This window comes from Cyrtonyx montezumae, unplaced genomic scaffold (genome assembly GCF_038088225.1).
Source record: "Cyrtonyx montezumae isolate F1298 unplaced genomic scaffold, pur_monq_1.0 scaffold_7, whole genome shotgun sequence".
In the NCBI taxonomy this organism is placed as follows: domain Eukaryota; kingdom Metazoa; phylum Chordata; class Aves; order Galliformes; family Odontophoridae; genus Cyrtonyx; species Cyrtonyx montezumae.
Window position 1 is genome coordinate 30393019 of NW_027072078.1, and position 19202 is coordinate 30412220.

The 19202-nt window shown below is 41.0% G+C and overlaps 1 protein-coding gene across 1 annotated transcript in view; it reads left to right on the plus strand.

Moving 5' to 3' along the window:
• The window catches only part of THSD7B (thrombospondin type 1 domain containing 7B), a 243907-nt gene that overhangs the window by 145164 nt on the left and 79541 nt on the right, over window positions 1–19202 (plus strand). The window contains exons 12-13 of the mRNA XM_065750321.1: window positions 1093–1287; window positions 4936–5199. Coding sequence (XP_065606393.1) covers window positions 1093–1287; window positions 4936–5199 — 459 coding nt within the window. The remainder of the gene's footprint in view (window positions 1–1092; window positions 1288–4935; window positions 5200–19202) is intronic.

Here is a 19202-nt window from a genome sequence, read left to right on the forward strand (position 1 = left end):
GGAAAGTCAGTGCGTGCTGGTTCTGGGCTGTGATCTTGGCAAACCCCTTTGACTCTTAAAGGACCATTCATGCACATAGGTCCAAGTTCAAGACCTCAGCCTCACCCCAGTGCTGTGCATTTCGAATTACCGTGGCCCAGTCTTAAAAGTAAAGCTTTAGGCAGGGGATCAGCCTTGACAGTGCCATATGCAGAGGTAAAGCTGTGTAAGTGTGCTGAGGCACTGAAAAAGGTTGCAAAGGCACTGCAATTGGTTGGAGCTCAACAGAGCGACATTGTCTTCACCTGTCACCCAGATAGTAACTGCTTTTTGGGTTTGGTTGGTTTTCATGTTAACAAATCCATTCACTGGTGCTCTTATAGCAAGTGGTCATATGCCATAAAAGCAAGCTGCATTCCCTATCTGTCACAGGATTGCCAAGGAAGGGAAGCCGTGGGTCTTGCTGTTTCTCCTAAACATCTTCATCTATATAAAAGAGATAGAAAAGCTTATATAACCAGAGAGAAAGGAGCCCAAGAGGTGGCACACTGTTTAGGGCACAGTGTCTGGAGGGTGCTTACGTCTTGCTGCAAGAAGCACTGAGCTTTGTAAGCAGCATCTGCTGCTCAGACACTTATTCTCTTCATCTGAAATACAGCGAGGATGACAACTGCGGAAAAGGGAGCTTTCTTTTATTTTATTTTTTCACACTTCAAAGAAATTTCAGTTCCATGGGGGATGTGTGCACTGCAGCTTGGGAATCCTGACCTCGACCAAATGTGCTTTATGGCATGGAGCTGTGGTATAATATCTTTTCTCATTTGGTCGTACAATGTATCATTAGTTGAACTGTTGCCCCAGTGCTTACAATGACTGCCTCTTTGAGAATATTGAATTTATATCATCATTTAGTTAACAGACTGCTTGAATATGAATGTGTCTTTATGGTTTTGCGAAGCTCTTAGAACATGTTTGAGTGATGCATGAATAATGACCTTAAAATAAATCAGCTGCTAATCCAGAGGATCAAATCTTTCATGAAGCACAGAGACTAAATACAGTATAATGCAACACACAGAACAATACAAAGTTTTCTGTCCTTTTACTCTCCAGATGTTATGTGCCTGACAGAGAACAACGAATCTGCTGATGTCTCTGAATGCATGAAATGGGCTGGACCTATGCCACCTCTTGTGCAAGACTGTCACGTTCCCTGCAAAGATGACTGCACATTTACCCCTTGGTCTAAATTTACAGCGTGCCCGTCTGATTGTGAATCAACGAAAACAAGGAGACGATCACTCACAGGTAAAATATTTTCTAATATTTATCTAATGATGAGGCTTTTGAGTGATGTTTCTTAGATGCTGGTGAACAGATGTTGGAGTTCTGGAAAATCCCAGACAGAATAGTATTCATTGCTGATTGCTTTTTGATCTGATTCTGAGCATTGCTTTCTTTATGCGTGTGCCTTTCAGGATGAGAATATTGCAAAAAAGCCTCAGTGGTGGGAAGCTGTTTCTACACGTAAACTGAATGGTGACTATGCCTTGTGCTAGTTTATTTGACCTATTAATGTGGGAAGCATAAAGCATATGCGCATATAAGAAGAAAAATAAATATATTTTTTCAGTTTTTGATTGTTGAAATTAGGATAAAGTTTAAAACTGGGAGTTTTGTGCATAGCACTATCCAGTAGTTCAACAGTGCAAATTAATACCATGGATGAAGAAAGAACGGTATCATTAAAACAGCTTTGTTTGATCTTTTATATATATTCACAAAAAACTTTGGTTCAAACCATTCTTCCATACTTGCTGTTGTGGTTTGTAATTATGTTATTTGAATGCTGACCAAACTGGAAAGCTTTGTAACTAGGACATTAATGGTTGGAAGCAACTTGCTTTATTAGGATTTGTCTCCCCCTCATATAGCTAAACCAAGTCAAAATGAATTGCACTGTTTCCATGTTTACAGTAAATTTGTTCTTGTTATCCTGAACATTCATAACTTGTCATATTGCTGTTTTGTGTCTGAGAGCTGTGGTGCAGATGGTTTTAGCGTGCTCCATTTCTGGAGGTGAGCTCCACTGCTAGAAGTGAACCTTCAAAGACTTCTACTGTGAAGTGGAAAACTAGCATAGTCATAAGTGTATCTGCTGTGATAATGCCTGGGAACAAAATGGCAGGAAAATGTGGTGGCTACCACTGTTCCTTTCTTCTAGAAGCACTCGTACCATGATTATTTTGTTATTCGGTTTGTTACTGCTGAAATGATCCAAGTTTTTAGTAAGTAGCAATCACAATATATAGACATAATGGCATCAAACAGCCATTCACGAGTATGGCTCAGTATAAAGATTTTGTTTCTACATAAAAATCATTATTATAAAATCCTCTGTTGTTTCTGTCAAAGTATATTCTAAAATCTTATCCATATTGATGCTTGTATGTTTAAAGCAGTAGCAATCCTCCATCCCTACCAGATTAATATCTGCGTGATCTTACAGAAAATATGATACCATAAGAAAAAGGTGAATATTTACCTGCAGGTGGATTTAAATCTGAATTCTCATTATGAACATGTGTACAAATTGCAAAACAGTATGGCCCTACCTGCACTCTCTCTCATTCAGTTCTGCATCAAACATGGATCTACTCACACAAGTGGACCAGAAATGGTTTCTATATCCAACCTTTGATGGCTTGTCTCCTCACCCATACTAATTGATAGTGGCTTCATCATATAGCTGGAGTATGAGCTCAGTCCAAAGACCCAAGAGAAGTGCTGTCTGGGGAGTACTTCATGGTGTTGAAGAGTCCTTTCTACACTTGCATTTCACCTTCTCTCTCAGGATGTATACGTTGCACCTCCGTGCAGAACACTGTGTATGTCTTTGAGTTAATTGTAAGAGTTCATTAATAAGGTTATTTAGTGGGAGTCTGCTAATTGTTTACTGTTTGCCTGCCTCCCCCTCAGTTTCCAGTATTATCCATTTTACTTTGTAAGTAATCATCAGCTACACACAAAATTAGTCATTATTTAAGAAGCTTATTAAAATGTATCAAAATTCAAAGTCATTATGATGAAAATGCAGCTTTTAAGCCAGTCTTCAGTTAATAAATAGTCAAATATTCAGTATATTACATATATATTACATTTTATGTAGAAATATATTTTCTTAATGTCATTTAGTTTTTATGTGTAGTACATGCTACCTGGTAGTATTTGTTAGTGCTCAGTTTCCTGCCGAAACTCAGAAACCACACAGCCATGGCAAGCCCCAAATTCCTCTGCCACTAGAGAATTCCCAATCTATTTAAAGCCTTGAAGCATGTGAAGTTGTGCCTCTTACTTGAATTTACATGTAAGTATTGTTTGTTACAGTCAGAGAGGATAATAAAGATTAATTCAAATCTTTTCCGTAGTCCTCTATGGTAGCTGGGTTTGTAGATGCCAGTGTGGCTCGTCCCTGGGCTCCAGGTGACCAGCTGCTGTGCGGGCACGCAGGGAGATGGGCATGGGTCCAGGCACACAAAAACACGTACCTTCCTGGGGCTCATTCCCCACTCTCATTTAAGGCTTGCCTGCCGTTGTAATGCCAGCTGGAAAAAAAACGATGCTGGCATTATTTGATTTCTTTGGGCTTATTATCCTTTTGTGCTTGCAAACTTCAGTTTCCAGAGGACTCTGGACATACGCTTTTCAGAGAGCTGGGGTTTGAAGGACGAGAGCATGAAGGGTTCTTCTCTTTGCAGAGATGCATGTTTGTACACAAACGGGTTTTGTTAAGGCCAACTCATGCTCCTGCTGAAATGACTGCTGGACTAGCAAGGGTGCTGTTGGGTATACAGCTTATTGTTTGTTTTCAGTATCATACTTGTCTGCAATTGCAAAGAGAAAACATTTCTTCTCAGATCAAAGCTTTAAAAAACTTTTTGTAGAAGTATTTTTAGAGTGTGCAAGATCCCCAAGGGGTGTTTGAGAATGTGATACAGATGCAGTTGTTAGTGAAGATGAATCTCCCCTTCTGCTTGGATGCCAAATACAAAGACATTCCTGAGCTCAGACAGCGTAAAGATTACTCCACTTCACATTGCCTAACCCATGCCAAGAAAGGCATTGATTTTACCTTTCAGAGGCTGTGCACAGAGCTTTTTTCTGCTTGAGCAATTGTAGGGATTCAGGGAGCATGGATTCTCTCCTTTGCATTATCTCATTCCAGGGACCTCTTCTCATGTCTAGAAGTCCTCCAGGAGCAGGGTCTGCAGAGTGCAGTTGCAAAGAGCTGCTCTGCAGGTTCATTTAAATGCTTCTGCTTTCCTAAAGTTGCTGAAGGAGAAAGATCTGTAAATAGCCTTCTTTTAAAGCCTGTTGAAGGAATAGAGCAAAAGAAAAGATTAAACCAATTGTAACCATTGAAATACTTTCCAGCCCTGATAATTTACTGAGGATTATCTTTTCTGTTTTCTTCAAAGTACAGTTTGTGTGCAGAGTGCATCTTTAACTAATTTGTAAAGTAGCCTCAAAGAAGAAGTTGTGGCTAATGTGGAGTCCTTTCTAGGTTGTCCTGGCAACCATTGATTGCAAGCAAATAGAGACAAAACAATCAATTTATTTGCATCAGATAATTAGAGAAAAGTGATATTATATTAAATTACAAAGCGCTTTCTGAGCAGACTTTTAGTACAACAAGGCTTTGCATTTTGCTCCCTGCTCTATCCATCAAAACAGTATTTCCAAGCTCTCTGGTTGCCCCTGGAGACAAATACATGGTCCTTGCACTCCAAAGCACTGGCAGCAGCAAAGAGATGCCTAGGAAATGTTCCTGGATATTAACATTCAGATTGTCTTGGTTCTAATGTGTTGAATTCCTGCAAGTATAAATAATATGACATGTCGTTATCAAAAGTAGCAGATGTTAAGCTAACGAACAGATTTCTCTGGTTGGAACAGGGAGAAGCAGAAAGCGAGACAAATGCCAGAACACAGAAGTTTATCCTCAGGTTGAAACAGAGCTGTGCCCCTGTGAAGTGTTTACCTCCCAACCCCATGGAAACTGGTCAGACTGCATTATCCAAGGAGGGAAGTTAGAGCTGCAGGCAGAAACGCAATCCCATGGGGATACCAAGGAGTGTGGAGAGGGCGTGCGGCTGCGAGCTGTTGCCTGTTACGATCAGGCCGGCAGACTGGTGGAACCATCTCGCTGTAGCAGCTCAGGTAAGGATTAAAAAAACCAACAGTGCACAAGTTATGTAAATGGACCTGATGCTGAGCTCAGCCATCCACTCAAGGGTTCACTTTGGAGCCTGTCACATGAGTGCAGCTGTGTGCTTGCTGGATTAGGACAGCTTTCATGAGGTTGCTGTGACACAGTTCTACTAACTTCTTCTTATCCTTTTTGCTAGCAAGGTTTCCTGCCATCTGTCTGATGCATTTCTGCAATTGAAATAGAATAGAAGAGCATAAAGTTGACTACACTGGTGGAATACCAGATGGATTTCTGTTGTTTGTATTAATTCCATAGAAGTCTAGATTAAAGTTTAGAGGGACAAGTTGCATTTCAATCAGCATTTTCTTTGAAGGTATCTCCTACTTCAGCTTTTACTTGGTTGTAAACTTCTATTCCTTTTCAGTAAAGCTGTAAATTCTTTGAGTTGTTTTCAGCGTGGGATTTTCCTGATACTGTCTTGTTGTAATTGCAGTAAGTCTGTGATGTCCTTGTTATATCGCTCATTACATGTGACTTCAGTAGTCAGTGGTCTTGTCCTTGTAATTTTCAGTCAGCCTTTAGCTCCAAATTATATACAGTATATATTCCAGCTTCACTGCTTGCTGGGACTCTAGGCTGTACTTCTGTCCTAGAAGCAGTTTGTCTGTATTTATAATCGATATCGAACACATGCCTTAGAGGTGGGGCAAAAACAGAGCTGAAACAAGCAGATGTCATTCCACCTGGGTGTTTTCTCCCTTCTGCTTTATTTTGCAGTTAATCTAAAAACTCTAAATTGATTTACAGGCCAAAGCATCATCTTAAGAGCAAGTTTTTTACCCATGCTGCCCCCAAAACACTAATGCTTTTTGACTTCCAGCCAAAAAAAGCTTAGGACACCACACTGTGGTACAATAAGTTGGAAGACTTGGTGAGCTGTGTAATGGGAGAAGGAGAAATGAAGTCTCAGGAGTATATTAATAAATACAAGTGGAGCCATTAATGTTCCTGAGCAGAAGGGAATGGAGAGGTTGCTCTGTGGAGGGTCTTCAGGATGAGGATCAGCAGCCTGAGCTGCATGTGATAAAAGGAAAAAAAAAAAAAACAAACGGAAAAAAAACCCAACACATCCTGATTAAGTGATTCAGTTCTGGAGTGAATTCCTCTCGCAGCTGTTTATGACTGTTCCAGCTGGCTGCATGGATTCATAAAGCAGCTTTCCGTGGTTTGTGTTTCAACAATGTGCTGTTGTACCAATTGATTATGCCTCTGTGGCCCATGATGGAGGAATGCTATACCTTACCCCCACAACGTTACCTTTTCTTCTGCAAAAAGAGAGCTGCTGAGCTTTGAATGGTGGATTTGACTGTAGTGTCTTGCTCTTTTGAAAACCTCAAGGCTTTTATCACTATTAGAAAGAAGAGCTTGTCTATGTGTGGGGCTTCTCTGAATAACCTTGAAGCCTGTCAGTGATATTTATGTGGTATTTTTAATGGTCAGACTTTTCTTAGGTAGGTGATAGGGAGTGATAGCTTCAGGAGATAATTGTTGACTTTCTTGTCTTTGGCTTTTTATCCAAGCAGAAATGATTGCAACAGGATCCAGGTCAGAGGCTACAGGGGTGGTCAGTGCTGTACAGCAGAGTCCTCCCATACCCATCCTCCCATACCCACTCCCAAATCCCATTAGGGATTTGATTTAGTAGTTGGGTAGGGATAGTGATAGGAGGATGGTTGGACTAGATGATCTTGTAGGTCCTTTCCAACCTTATGAACCTATGAACCTATTAACCTATACACATGACAGTCCAATGAGGTGTAAAACCTTTGGGAGTCCTGAACAGACCAAAGCAATGATCCCTCAAAACCTTTCCTGAGTTGGATCCTGTACCTGCACTCCCACTTGCTACCCAGTGCTGGGTACCTTCCATTCTCTGCAAGGCAGCGTTGTGTCCCTCTCTGGAGCATGTGGATGTTTCTGACTTTGGTCTCCAATTTTCATCATCTGGGACCTGCCTTCCAACCAGAGCAGTTAAGTGGACCAATATTTATGGTCTCAAGAGCTGGGAGCTTTCAAAATGCACTTCTGAACATATTGTTGAATTAGTGATAGAAACAAATCATTATCCAATTAATAATTAGCAGGATGTTATTCAACCGTAATAGAGAAGAGCAAATTACAGAAGTACGCAGAATTGCTAAGCCCTGAGAAATTATTCATGGCTGGTTTTTCTGAGCAGCTTAGTCTGTCTTGTTCACAATTAGAATCAGATAACCTTGTGACATTTTCTATGTGATGATGTTTATATCTAATTAAGCCATGGCCTTACTATTTGAATGCCAGTCACTGCGATATTTAAGCGTTGCTATTGCTTCAGGAGATTTGGAGGTAAGCAGGTTCCTTTGGAGGTAAGCATGTTCCTTTTCTCTTTCTTTGAGCTCTTCTGACTTCTCTTTGTTTCCTTCTCTTGTCCTTTTGCCAGGACAGTGCTCTTTCTTTTTCCCCTTTGAGCAAAAGTGAGAATTTGTAAAACCTACTTTTTTTTGCTAGGTCTCTATGAAGAATTTTTACAAAATGTAGAAGGACACACCTGAGGTTACAAAGTTTGCCTTAGAAGCAGATTTAGGTTTGTCCCAGACTTGATAATACCACAAGAGCAAGGTGTAGAAAAATAGAAGTGGTCAGTTTATAGCTTTTTTAGAGAGCAAACTTCAGGCTTTTGCCTTCTTGGAGGAAGGATTTTCACTTTCCGTGACTGAAACCAGGCTGTTAAACTTCCATAGGATTTAATCCACCTACATCAATGTGACTTACTGTGTGAATGTATCAGCGATATGTGAACATAACAATGAATTTGTGCCTAATGTAGAGATTAATCACTCCTCAGAGAGGTTCAGGGTCTGAGGCCCTTAGAAGTACAAATCTCAGACTCTTCTGAAACTTCTTTCTGCACCAAAGCTTTTCTTTGATGTCCAGGAAAAAAAAAAACAACAACACAGCATGTTGTTTTTTTTCGCATGACCAGCTTTTGTGATTAGTGTGCTGCTTTATTTTAGTAGTGTCATTATTTTCCTTGATGGTCCACTCAGTGAGCCCAAGAAATGTTTGACTTGCAGTTTCTAAACCGGACTAAATCTTTCCTCCTGGAGTTGGTTCATTCTCCTTTTCCTTTCTTTAATTTGGAAAGGTGATTAGGAAATCAAGGATAGAGGTAAATGGGTCCAACTGTATTACAGAAATATAATTGATAATTTGCCTCAATTAGTCCCTCCCATCAGACAACTAGATTGTCTTGCTTTCAGCTTACCTCTCCGTAGTCACTGTTTGCTGGTTGGCATTTAGAGCATCCTCTTTGGATGTGAATTTGTTCTGCTAATTGCAGCTCATCTGCTTCTTTCAGCCTGTCATCTGAGTTCCTTGTACTGGGTTTGCATTTCTGCCTCCTTTGTTTTGAATTATTTCATGTGAATCCTTTGCCTCTCCTTTTTGTGTGCTGTGCCAATGGGTTTTTGTTGGTGGTGTATCTTTTTCACGTTGTTTTTTTTTTTTGGGGGGGGGGGTTAAATCTTGGAAGAGGAACGTAGGGTGCCTCATCTGTTCCAAATCAAAGGCTGGAGATTTCTGTGCTGCTCCACAGGGGTTTCACTTTTGATCTGATGGGGAATTTATGGAAAGCTGGAATTTATGAAATGTGCTTATGCTATTCAAATTCTGCTTTGCTCACAACAACAGGAGCCTGGAAGAAAGACACAACAGACAAACAAATCCTGGCTTTAAATCATCAAGCAGTGGGCATCGACCCACAGCCTCCATAAAAAGCTTGAATTATCTCTACATTTTTGAATAATAGTGCTCCTTACTCTCAGTTGTTGAATGTATTCTTACATGGTTTAGTTGCCTCTGGAGAAATCAAAGAGGATTGCAGTTTGCTGAGATGATCCCTGGCTATTTCTACTCATGCAGAGGTGTCCCTCAGTTGCTTTCCAGCAGCTCCATGGGACTGCTGCTGTGAATGCTGCTGACAAGATCACCCCCGAGAATGTCAGTTCTCATGAGGACCTGGGATGGGTGATCCTCATTTGCAAACCATTTTTTTTTGTGTGTGTAAAACATTGCTCTCGGAGCAAGCATTTGCAGAAAGATAAGTTAAAAACTTTCATTTGTTGCTGCTGGAGGAGTACTGTCTGCCCAAGGCACAGCAGGGACAGCACTCACCAGCAGTGACAGCAGTTCTGCCCTGTCCAGCTGTGTCCTTGGTGCTGAGAGATTTAGGACAGTATGCAAAGGTCACAGTTCAGGAGTTTTAACTCCTGTCACTAAAAGCCAGGTAGAATTGAGTCTTGTGAAGTCCGATTTTCTAAAAGGTCAGCCCACAGTAAAGCTGTGCTTTTACCCAGGATATTCCTTGAGGGTTTGCTAGCCCTTACGTCCAAATGCTGGCCACCAGCTTTATGAACACTGCATGATCTACCAGGGATCTATCACACAGTCCCGCTCTGAAACGCTACTGCAAGCAGCCCCGTGCTGTGACTGACCCTCCATCTTTCATCTTCTTGCTAACATGAAGCCTTCCTTCTAATGCGGTACCATAATTCCAGGTTTTTTTTTCACCTGACTAGAATTGCATATTGAAATTTCATTTTTTATCACAAACCATTAATGTCTGAATCCACTGGTTTCAGCACTAGGACATTTCTGTACTGCCATAAACAGCATCCAGTGAACATCTATGAATGAGCCTTTGTGTTTGATTGCCTCATTTCTTTTACAAGCAGAGTTGGCAGTCATGCCTACCTGTTCTTTTCCAGTTCTGGACTTTAAGCTTGGCATAAAGTATGGAAGCATTTAGGTAGTCTTGATACAATCAGCTGCTGATGATATGTGGGCTTGGTGTTCAGACTGTGCTGCACCGCTACTGTTTGGCATTTGGCCTTGGTGAAATCTTACCATTGTTCTTCTTGAGATTTCTCTTGTGCCTCTCTTGTCTATGCATCTTTTCTATTAGAAATAAATGACTTTATTACTTAGCAGGACAAACTTTTTTGAAGATTACTGGAGGAAGAGGTTTCAGCCTCAAGTTCACCTTGTTTTTCTGCCCATCTGACATGGGAATTAAGGCTAGGTTTGTATCACAGGTGACAGGATGGCATTGCCCACTGCACACAGACCTGTCCTATCTTGTCTTCAGTCTCCACTTCAGGACTCGTTAAAGCTGTTGTCACCTTTGAGAGTTTTTCTGCTATCTCAAAGGAAAATAGCTTCTAAATTTAGTCCCAAAATCCCATCTGGGTACTCCTCTGGACCTTTCTCCAACATTTCTGCTCATTTCCTTGCATGTGAAGTGACACTTTTAATTACAGCTGTGCCTGCCAATGGAGCTGTAGGGATAGAAGCAGGGCTGTAAAGGCCCTGCCCTCTGTTTCTTGTCTGTATGCTCGAGTTTTTTCTTACTGCTCTCTTTGCATTGCTCAAAGAACAGTGCTTCTCCTGCTGTCTCTTCCTTCTCTTTTATTTGTTTTTTCTTTCCAAAAATCTGCTCACCGTAAGAAAATTCGGCCACAGTTCTTACTTCCTGTATGTTAAAAGAATTATCAAATGTAATTGGATCAGAAGACAGCTGCTCAGACATTGCTGTTCTTTATGGTTTTCTGGCAGCAGAATCAAAGGCAAATAAAAAAACAAAACCAACCAAGCCATCAGTTATTTCTGAATGGGGCAAATTGTCTATCAAAGAAGTTTATTTAAAGCAAGACTTCCCCTGAGGCACTAATATGTAGGAATGCACATTCTTCCAGATCTTTGTCTTAACAGCAAGCAAGCACGCATCTTACAAGAAAATATTTAGAGAATGAGCTCTTTGAGCAACGTTCTCTGTAGATGCTGCTGATGTTTGGTTGTAGTGATATGTGCTATTCTTTTTCCCCATCCTTTGTTTTTTTTTGCTGCATTCCATAAAACAGCTCTTTTGAAGAGATAGCATTAACAGACTGAGGGAAGAACTTTTTCCTTTTTTTACTAACCTCACATCTGGGTTTCTGCGTTGGAATGTTAAGTTTGACTGGGAGCTATTCAGATAGCTATCCCTGGGAATCCTAGTGCTTGCTATGGGGTGAAGCAGGCTGCATGCCATTAGGGTGCTAGCTAGCTGTGTGCTGGAGTTTTTTGTTAGGTTCAGAGAGATATAACCCTCAAGGGTTTGGACATGCTCAGGTGCAGCAGATGTATTGTAAGCCTTGGCTTGCTGTCCCCCCTTTGCCCAGCCTTGCTTGTGCCCCTGTCTTTTGTTTCTGCTACTAGATTGAGCCACTTTTTCTAGTTTTGACACCTTGATTAAAGCTCTTCCATGGGATCTGAGAATGCTTTTGGTGTAGAAATAGTAACTCAGGGTGGGAACAGAGTCTATCAGAGGCTTTGAGCGCTTTTGATAGCAAGTTAAGACACTGGGCAACCTGCTACTGACTTCTGCAGTAGTCTATAATAAAGTGTGTCTTTTGGAAATGTGGTCTGTCTCTTCATGCTTAATAACGCATTTATCATATGGCCTGTTATAAAGCAAAGCTCTAGTAAAATGTTACTGTAGAAGGAATTAGCAATTTTCTCTCCCTGTGTATCATTCCATTTAATATCATATACTGGAAGCATAAGAACTTCTGTTTTCACTGAAGTCATTTTATGAATGGTGAAATTCTCTTAGTGAGCTCACTCTAGTGTTAAAATCTCTACTTTTCATGCTCAGAGAGGGCTTCACGATCCCTTTGAGAGATGTGCAACTGAGCTGGGAAGTGACAAATACATGTTAACAGTATTCTTCATGTGTCATACAAGGTTTATTGTCCCAGTGTTCTTTAGACTGGTTTCATTTGTATAGCTCTGATGAACAAATTTGTAAAGCTTCTGGTGAGGTTTAATGTATGATGATAATTCAGAGGCAACTTCATATGTTTGTGATTGTATGGAACAAATTCTACAAAATTAAGAATTCCACTTACTGCACCTAAGTCAGTGTCTGAATGAGACAAGTTGATGCACTGCATACAGTAAGGGTAGCACAAAACTGGGATGTAGCCAAGTGGTGGATATCTTTTGAAGAAGCCTGATGTTGTCTGCTTGATCAAAGAGTCTGGGAGGCTAACTTAGAAGCCTTGCAGTGGCTGTGTTTAGAAGCTCTGAAGGAATGCACCTGAATTAGGAAACAGGTAAATTTAAACCTAAGGCCAATCTTCTCTAAGGATTATGATAATGATGTTGATGAGTAACGGAGCAGTTATCCTTCCTTAGTCTATGTCTGGGTGTGAGATACACTTAGAAATCTCTGTCCTCCAGAGCCGTTAAGTGAAGGTGGTTTATGAAATGACAGAGAGCTTGGCCTGCAAAGCTCTGGATGCCCTCACTACAGACAGATTCTCTCGGATATCTTGGACCTTATTTGTATTTGGTAACAGAGGAGCGGCTGTTTACAACTGTGGTACTCAACAAGATTGCATTGCTTTCTGCTACTGTCTGAATTTATTGGCCAGGTAATGCTCCAGTGGAGGATACTGAAGTACACAACTGGAGTGCTCAGAGTCACACTGCAAAATTGGGACAAAAATCTATAAGCGAATTCAGTACATCAGTACTCTGTTCTAGGGCCTGCTTACATCATGAAAATGTCCTAGTATTCCCATCTCAACGTTTTCTATCATCTGAGTCAGTTGTGCTGTTGTCCCTGTGCTTAAGCAGTTAAAATCAAGGAGGATTCTTCTTAAAACCCTGCTTCTAGCAGATGCTTCTCTTAGCTCAACTTTATTTAAGAAGGTCAGATGTCTTTGTGTCCATGCCTCTGTGACAAGGTGACATCTGGTAGCAGGAATTGCAGCCAGTACCTTCATCAGGAGAGCTTGTTCTGGACCTTGCAGCAGTGATGTGCCTTTCAGAAAAGCACTTACAGATTTTCCTGAGGGTGATAATGCTTAATGACATTTTTAAAGCATCGCAACTATGATTAAAGCATGTAGTTAGGTTTCTCAGTTAGCATCAATGAGACAAGAAGGGATTAAGGCAGTGTATTGATTTGAATGTATTGATTGGAGAGGTCACTGTGTCACTTGTGACTGCGAGAGGCTGCAGAGGTTGGTGTGGGCTCAGGAGCTCCTCAGTGCCTTTCAGGAGTGGGATGACCTGGTCTGGAACAGAGGCCCTCGTGCTTGGTAATGCTTCTCAGGTTTGTGAATTAAAGTACAAGAAATGTGCATTCCAAAAAAAGAGCCAGCTTTTATTCGTGTAGGCATGAGCCTCCTTGATAATATTTATTGCAAATTGATCTGACTGCTCTGTGGTCCCTTCTGTAGAGTCTTCTGGTGGTTTGTGCTGTCCAAAATAGTAACAGTATTAGAGTGCTCAATCCTTGCTAATTGTCAGGATGCAAGGAAATGTATCAGCATTTGCCATTCTGTGAAATGGAAACTGTAGAGTTGCCTGAGCTAAGTTGTTTAAATGAGGCTTGCCTGTGTCTTGGGCTCATAACTTGGCAGCTGAAATTAGGTGGCATATTGTGTTGACAATGCCTGACGTTGTGTGTCTGGAAACTGGCAGAAAGATGCTCTCCATGGAGGATCCCGAACTCAGAAATTGAGTTTCTTAGTGTACTCCAGCAGGGACTGAAACCATTGACCTTTGGGCCATGTATGATTTACTGATGGGGGCAGATAGTTTTGGTGCTATTTAGCAGCAGCTTTCTCTCAGGGCTGGACCCTTGGCTCTGGAAGATGCTTCCCGCTCAGTCCAAATAGCCCAAGTCTATATTACTCTTCAGAGCACTCTGCAGAGTACATTTATTTTTGCAGCTACTGTGGAATTGGGCCTTTGAGAGAAGTCAGATGTATGAGAAAGGGGAATTTGACGTTCTTTGGACAATTTAATTTTGTCTTCATGATGTATTGCAGATGTGTGTACAGCCTTCAAAAACAGCCTTGTTATATTATCTAGTTCTCATAATAATAATAAAAAGTAAATGTTGTATCAGGTTTGTTTTGCTATATCTGCTTTTGCTATGAATTGAATAGCCTGTAAAGCCACGTATGCTAAACAGTTAATAATAAAATATAGTAGGGTGTATTTCTTTCCCAGTATACTGAGGCTAAAGTCACAGGGGGAAAAAAAGGAAGCTACTCAGTTCTGCTTGGACAGAGCAGAAGGTTTTCCCAGTTGCATCATGATGAGCAAAGTATATAGGAAAACAGATTTGAGCTGTTACTCTTAAATGCCCTTGATTCCAATGCATGGGTTTTATTTGAGTAAGGACTTGCTTAAGACATCCCAAGCAGACAATCCTCCTTCGCTGTGGGGGAGCAGGGATCTTTGCCATGAGTGTCTTTGAGATCTGGAGGCCAGATTTGTGTGGTGAATTTCTGCCTGTATGAATCTGAAGTCCCCTGCAAGGTGAGTGTACGCAGCAAGGTCCTGTTTATTTGCACTCAGAAGGCAGCAGATGAATCTCTTTTCTCCTGAAGGGTTCTCAGTTTGTTTTGCAATCTGTTACAAGGGTTGTGCTAATTATTGGATTTTTTTCTTATTTAGTTAACGGATTAAATGTATCAACTGTTACCTTTAATAGTTAAGGCAAGGTATAAGCTTGCAATTTCTTTAAGGAAATGCAAAATCATAGGAAATTAGGAATCATAATGCAAAGTCAGCATCAACCCGACTGCCTTGTCAGGATTTATAGAGGCTGTGAAATTGAACAATAAAACCAACCTTTGGATGAATTTCAATAGCAATAACGATGACTTAAACTTACCAGCATGTTTTACAAAGTCCTTTTTGGTCTATTTAGAATCTATAATCAGTCTGCTATGAGATAAAGAGAGCACGTGCCTTATTGTTGAGAGGAGCAAGTGGGAATAAATTAGCTAAGGTGGTCTATTATTCAAGCTTTGCAAAACACTCCATGTAAAAGTTATTTCTGCTGTTTTTGTTGTTGTTGTTGTGCATTTAATGAATGCATTCATTACATTATCTTTTAAATTTCCCTGGCTCACAAACTAATAATGTATCCAATCTCTCAAATCCTTGGATATTAGGGGAAAAGAAAAGATTAAACATTTATTCCGTGGCAATATTACATCTTGTTCAGATGCAACTGAAGTTGTTAAAAACTTTAAGACTCCCAGGTTTATTAACAATGTTTGCCCTTGAGGCAGGTTTAAGTACTTGGAGTGGGCTTGCTTAGGACAAGGAGCTCCTCTTGTAGCTCCCAACGTGCTGGCAGTCTCTGCTCACATCTGCTGGGATGCTCTGGAGCAGCCCCAGCCCTGGTACCCAGCTGGCAGAGCTGGTCCCTTAACTGCAGTCTGTTCTCAAAGCTGTTTTCACCTGACTTAAAGCACAAGATTGCTTTGTAGGATATCCCAGAGCTCCAGCACAGCAGAATGTGGCTCACTGGGTGCCATGGTCCACCAGGTCCCGCTAATGAAGTCCTTAGCTATTAGACTTTCAGTGCTGCATGGATTTACTGGTGTTATTCTACATTCTTCACAGCTAGTTGCTAAATGAAGGTAAATATTAATAGGAAAATGAATCAACTCTTTTTCCCCTGTACCTTTGGTGTGTAATTAGAAACGTTTCTTTGGCGTCACTGTCCATTTTGCTTCTCCCCTGTTAGCTGAAAGGTGATGCCTTTTATCCTGGAGGCTCCAAGGGAAATCACTTGTGTCAGTGCCAGTAGTGGTGATGCACAGAATTGTCCCTTTCTTGGTAATGACCTTGAATTTTATGAAGCACCTCAAGGTTTACTAACAAGGGTAATGCTGCTAGAAGTTTGTTAATTGAAATGATGAAATATGCTAGAGAGGATACAAATGAGTTTAAAGCCAATTCAATTAGAAGTGCATCTGTTTCCAGAGCTGCTGGAGGAATGCTGTTTATTTTCAAAACACTTTTCCATCAGCCTCTTGGAATCCTTTTGGCACATTTGTTTAACGCTGTGCACAGACCTTACACCCTTGGCAAATTTATCACTTGGAAGTACAACAATCAGGTGGATGTCAGTGTCTCCCATTAGCTTGTAAATCTTCTAATTGCCTGCTTCCCCCCACCAGGGTCTGGAATGTGGAGAGGGACATGCTGCAGCCCCTTGCTGGCTGTGCCTAATGTGACCTGTGTCATTCATGTAGGGATCGAAGCTGTACTACAAAAACTCACCCCTCTATTCTGCAGTGCAATCACTCTGTGTCTCCTACTACCCCCACCTGAACCCTGTGATATCCCCAGATCATCATTCAGCCACCTCCTCAGCTCTTCTGGGTTGCACGGAAAAAATGAGACAAGAATAATGGTTTTTGCATCAAGCATTTGAGCCTTGGCCTCCAACGCCCACCAAACCATCTTTACTTTATCTGTCTGCCCCCTCTCGCTTCATCTCTTTTGGGTTGCACAGAAAAAAAATGAGACAAGAATAATAGCTGTTGTTGCATCTTGTGCCTTTCCAGTACATCCTTTGTATTTGGTGGGTCCTTTGTTTATTATAGATGCTTCAGGGATGAGGCTCCATTTGTGGCTTGTAGAGCAACATTGTTCTTAATGAATAAATAATAGTAAAATGAGCTTGGCAGCCTAGGTAAATGCATTTGTTCATCCTATTACGTTGGCAGTGTCTCAGTAGTAAAACAATAGCACTTAAGCACGAAAAATCGCTTATTTGATCATCCAGTTCAATTTTCCCTGCCAATTCAGGGCTATTCCCAGTAGCATGTTTCCAACTGTGTACTTGAATATCCCGTGCATTGGTTTTTGCATCTCTGTCTTACCTGTGCTCGCAGCCCCAGCTTAGTAGCTTGCAGCAGCTGGCTGATGGTTCAGATGCTGCAGAGCTTCTCAACTGTTTTTTCTAAAGCAGAGGCACTTTAGTTCAGTGGTGTTTGAGATTTTGAGGAAAAGATTAAAGGAAGCTTCAAGAGAATGGTGAATGTGGGAAACAGGCTGGGGAGGAGAGAAGGATGTCTTCCTGCAGAAGGTCTTTGAAACTTGACCAGTACTGGTACCAGGTTCTATGGAAGAGAGAAAAGGGAATAAAATGGATGAGTGAGGTGTTAGTGACACTGATAAAACAAGGTTGAGCTTGAGCTTGGGTTGAGTTAATCTCCCCAAGCTGAGTGACAGTAAATCACAAATACATTTATGTTCTTTCCTGTTCACATTTCTTTACTATTAGAAATATTTTTTGTTTTTGATCTGTGTGTTTTATTGTTGTTTCCACTGCTTATAGCCTGCATTTAGAATTTGTTATTAATAACTGGTCTTAATGGTACTTCTCATTTGTTATTTGTTATGCACTGTGCCAGTGCTGAAGTGTGCTGGGAATGCCATGACAAGGTTTACTGTCTGTTTCCAGACCAAACTCTTCTCGACTCCTGACACTGCCAGGCCATTGATGGCTCCTACTGAGAAAATCAAATATACCATTCTCATGGGCACTGGAAGGGCTGGGAATGAGCTGAGTACAACATTATTAATGAGTTTCTCATAACAAGGCATCAGTAAAGGCATGATATATCTGTGCCAAGGGACCAAACTCATCACACAAATATTTTTGCAGATTATTATGTTATAGGATGAAATCTTTGATCATGGGAATCTCAGCACAGGATAAGCCTCAAGTGGTTAATGGAAGATATAATGACAGTTTGTGAGAAGGTCTTGATTCTGATTTTTTTTTACCGCTATTTAATATGGAACATTTGTTTCTTTTGGACATTAAGGTAATTTATCACTCTTCTAGCTTGCTATTTTTTTTATTTTTACTTATTAAATTTATAAATATGGGTGAGGAAATGCAGAATGCAGTAGATTGGACTCTTAGCATCAGGAAATCTTTAGAAAACCTCTGGTTCGTTGATGGATCCCCACACTTCCCTGCAATGAAGTGAAGCAGATTTCTTTAGTTTTATTAAAACTTCTCTGTTATTTTTCTTACTTCTCTATTTATTTTAATTTGTATGTTTTTAATAGAGGTAGGTCTTGAACTGCCAAAAGACTTAGCCCATTTTGCCTTCACTGAGAAGTTGATAGCTCCTCTATTTAATCCTCCTTTTAAACAAGGCACTTTCTATGTTTCTGTTAAGAGTTAATTACCCAGGATGTCATACAGCCCAAGGAAAAGTCATGTTTCATACGGTGGTGGAACAGAACTCTTTGAAGAACTGCCTAAGAAATGCTGCTCATAAATCTATCATGAAGAAATTTCTTTTCCTTATCATAACACATTATGAACCGCTTTGAGTGACAATCTAAGCAGGCTGAATAAGATATTAGTGAGAAATCTGCAAGTTTCATTTTGTCCAGAAAATGAATCTGTTGTGGAAATATTTGTATGTGTGTGTGTATGGGTGTCATCTCAGGTAGATGAGAACACAAAGCATGCAAAGTTGATATATTCAAATGTGTTCACTACTGCCTTGGATTGGTGAGGAAATAATCAAGATATCTAATGCCAATGGCTCTGAAGCCGCAGATGAGAAGGGAATGCAGCACACAGAGATAAGTGGGAACAAAGTGAAACACCTCATGCTGCCCGAGGACAACTGGGCAGCTTAGGAAAGAGTTACAGCAGGAGCTGCTAGGGGAAATGATTGCAGCTGTCAGACTACTGGGGTGGTCGTGCTAAGGCAGAGGGAGGAGAGAGCTGCACGAAGCTGAAGAAGAAACAGAGCATCATTAAGCTGAAGGAGGGAACTGCTGTGGTTTCCAGCATTTTTTAAGGCACTGTTTGCTAAAACAATGTCAGTACTTTTTGTGCTGCTAAATGAAGGATATTTTCTAGGTGGGGGATACCTAACCGAGTCTGAAAGCTTTCTCCACAGTGAAACAAGGAGCGCATCTGTGTGCTGCTGCTATGGGTCGATGCTCAGGATGCAGCACAGTCCTGGCTTGGAGTCAGTAGCTGGTTTGGATGCAGCAGAGCCAGTAAATCTGGCTGCTGGGCACGGCTAATCTCCCTGCCTCCGCTTCAGTGTTTCCTGGATGTTCCGGGCTC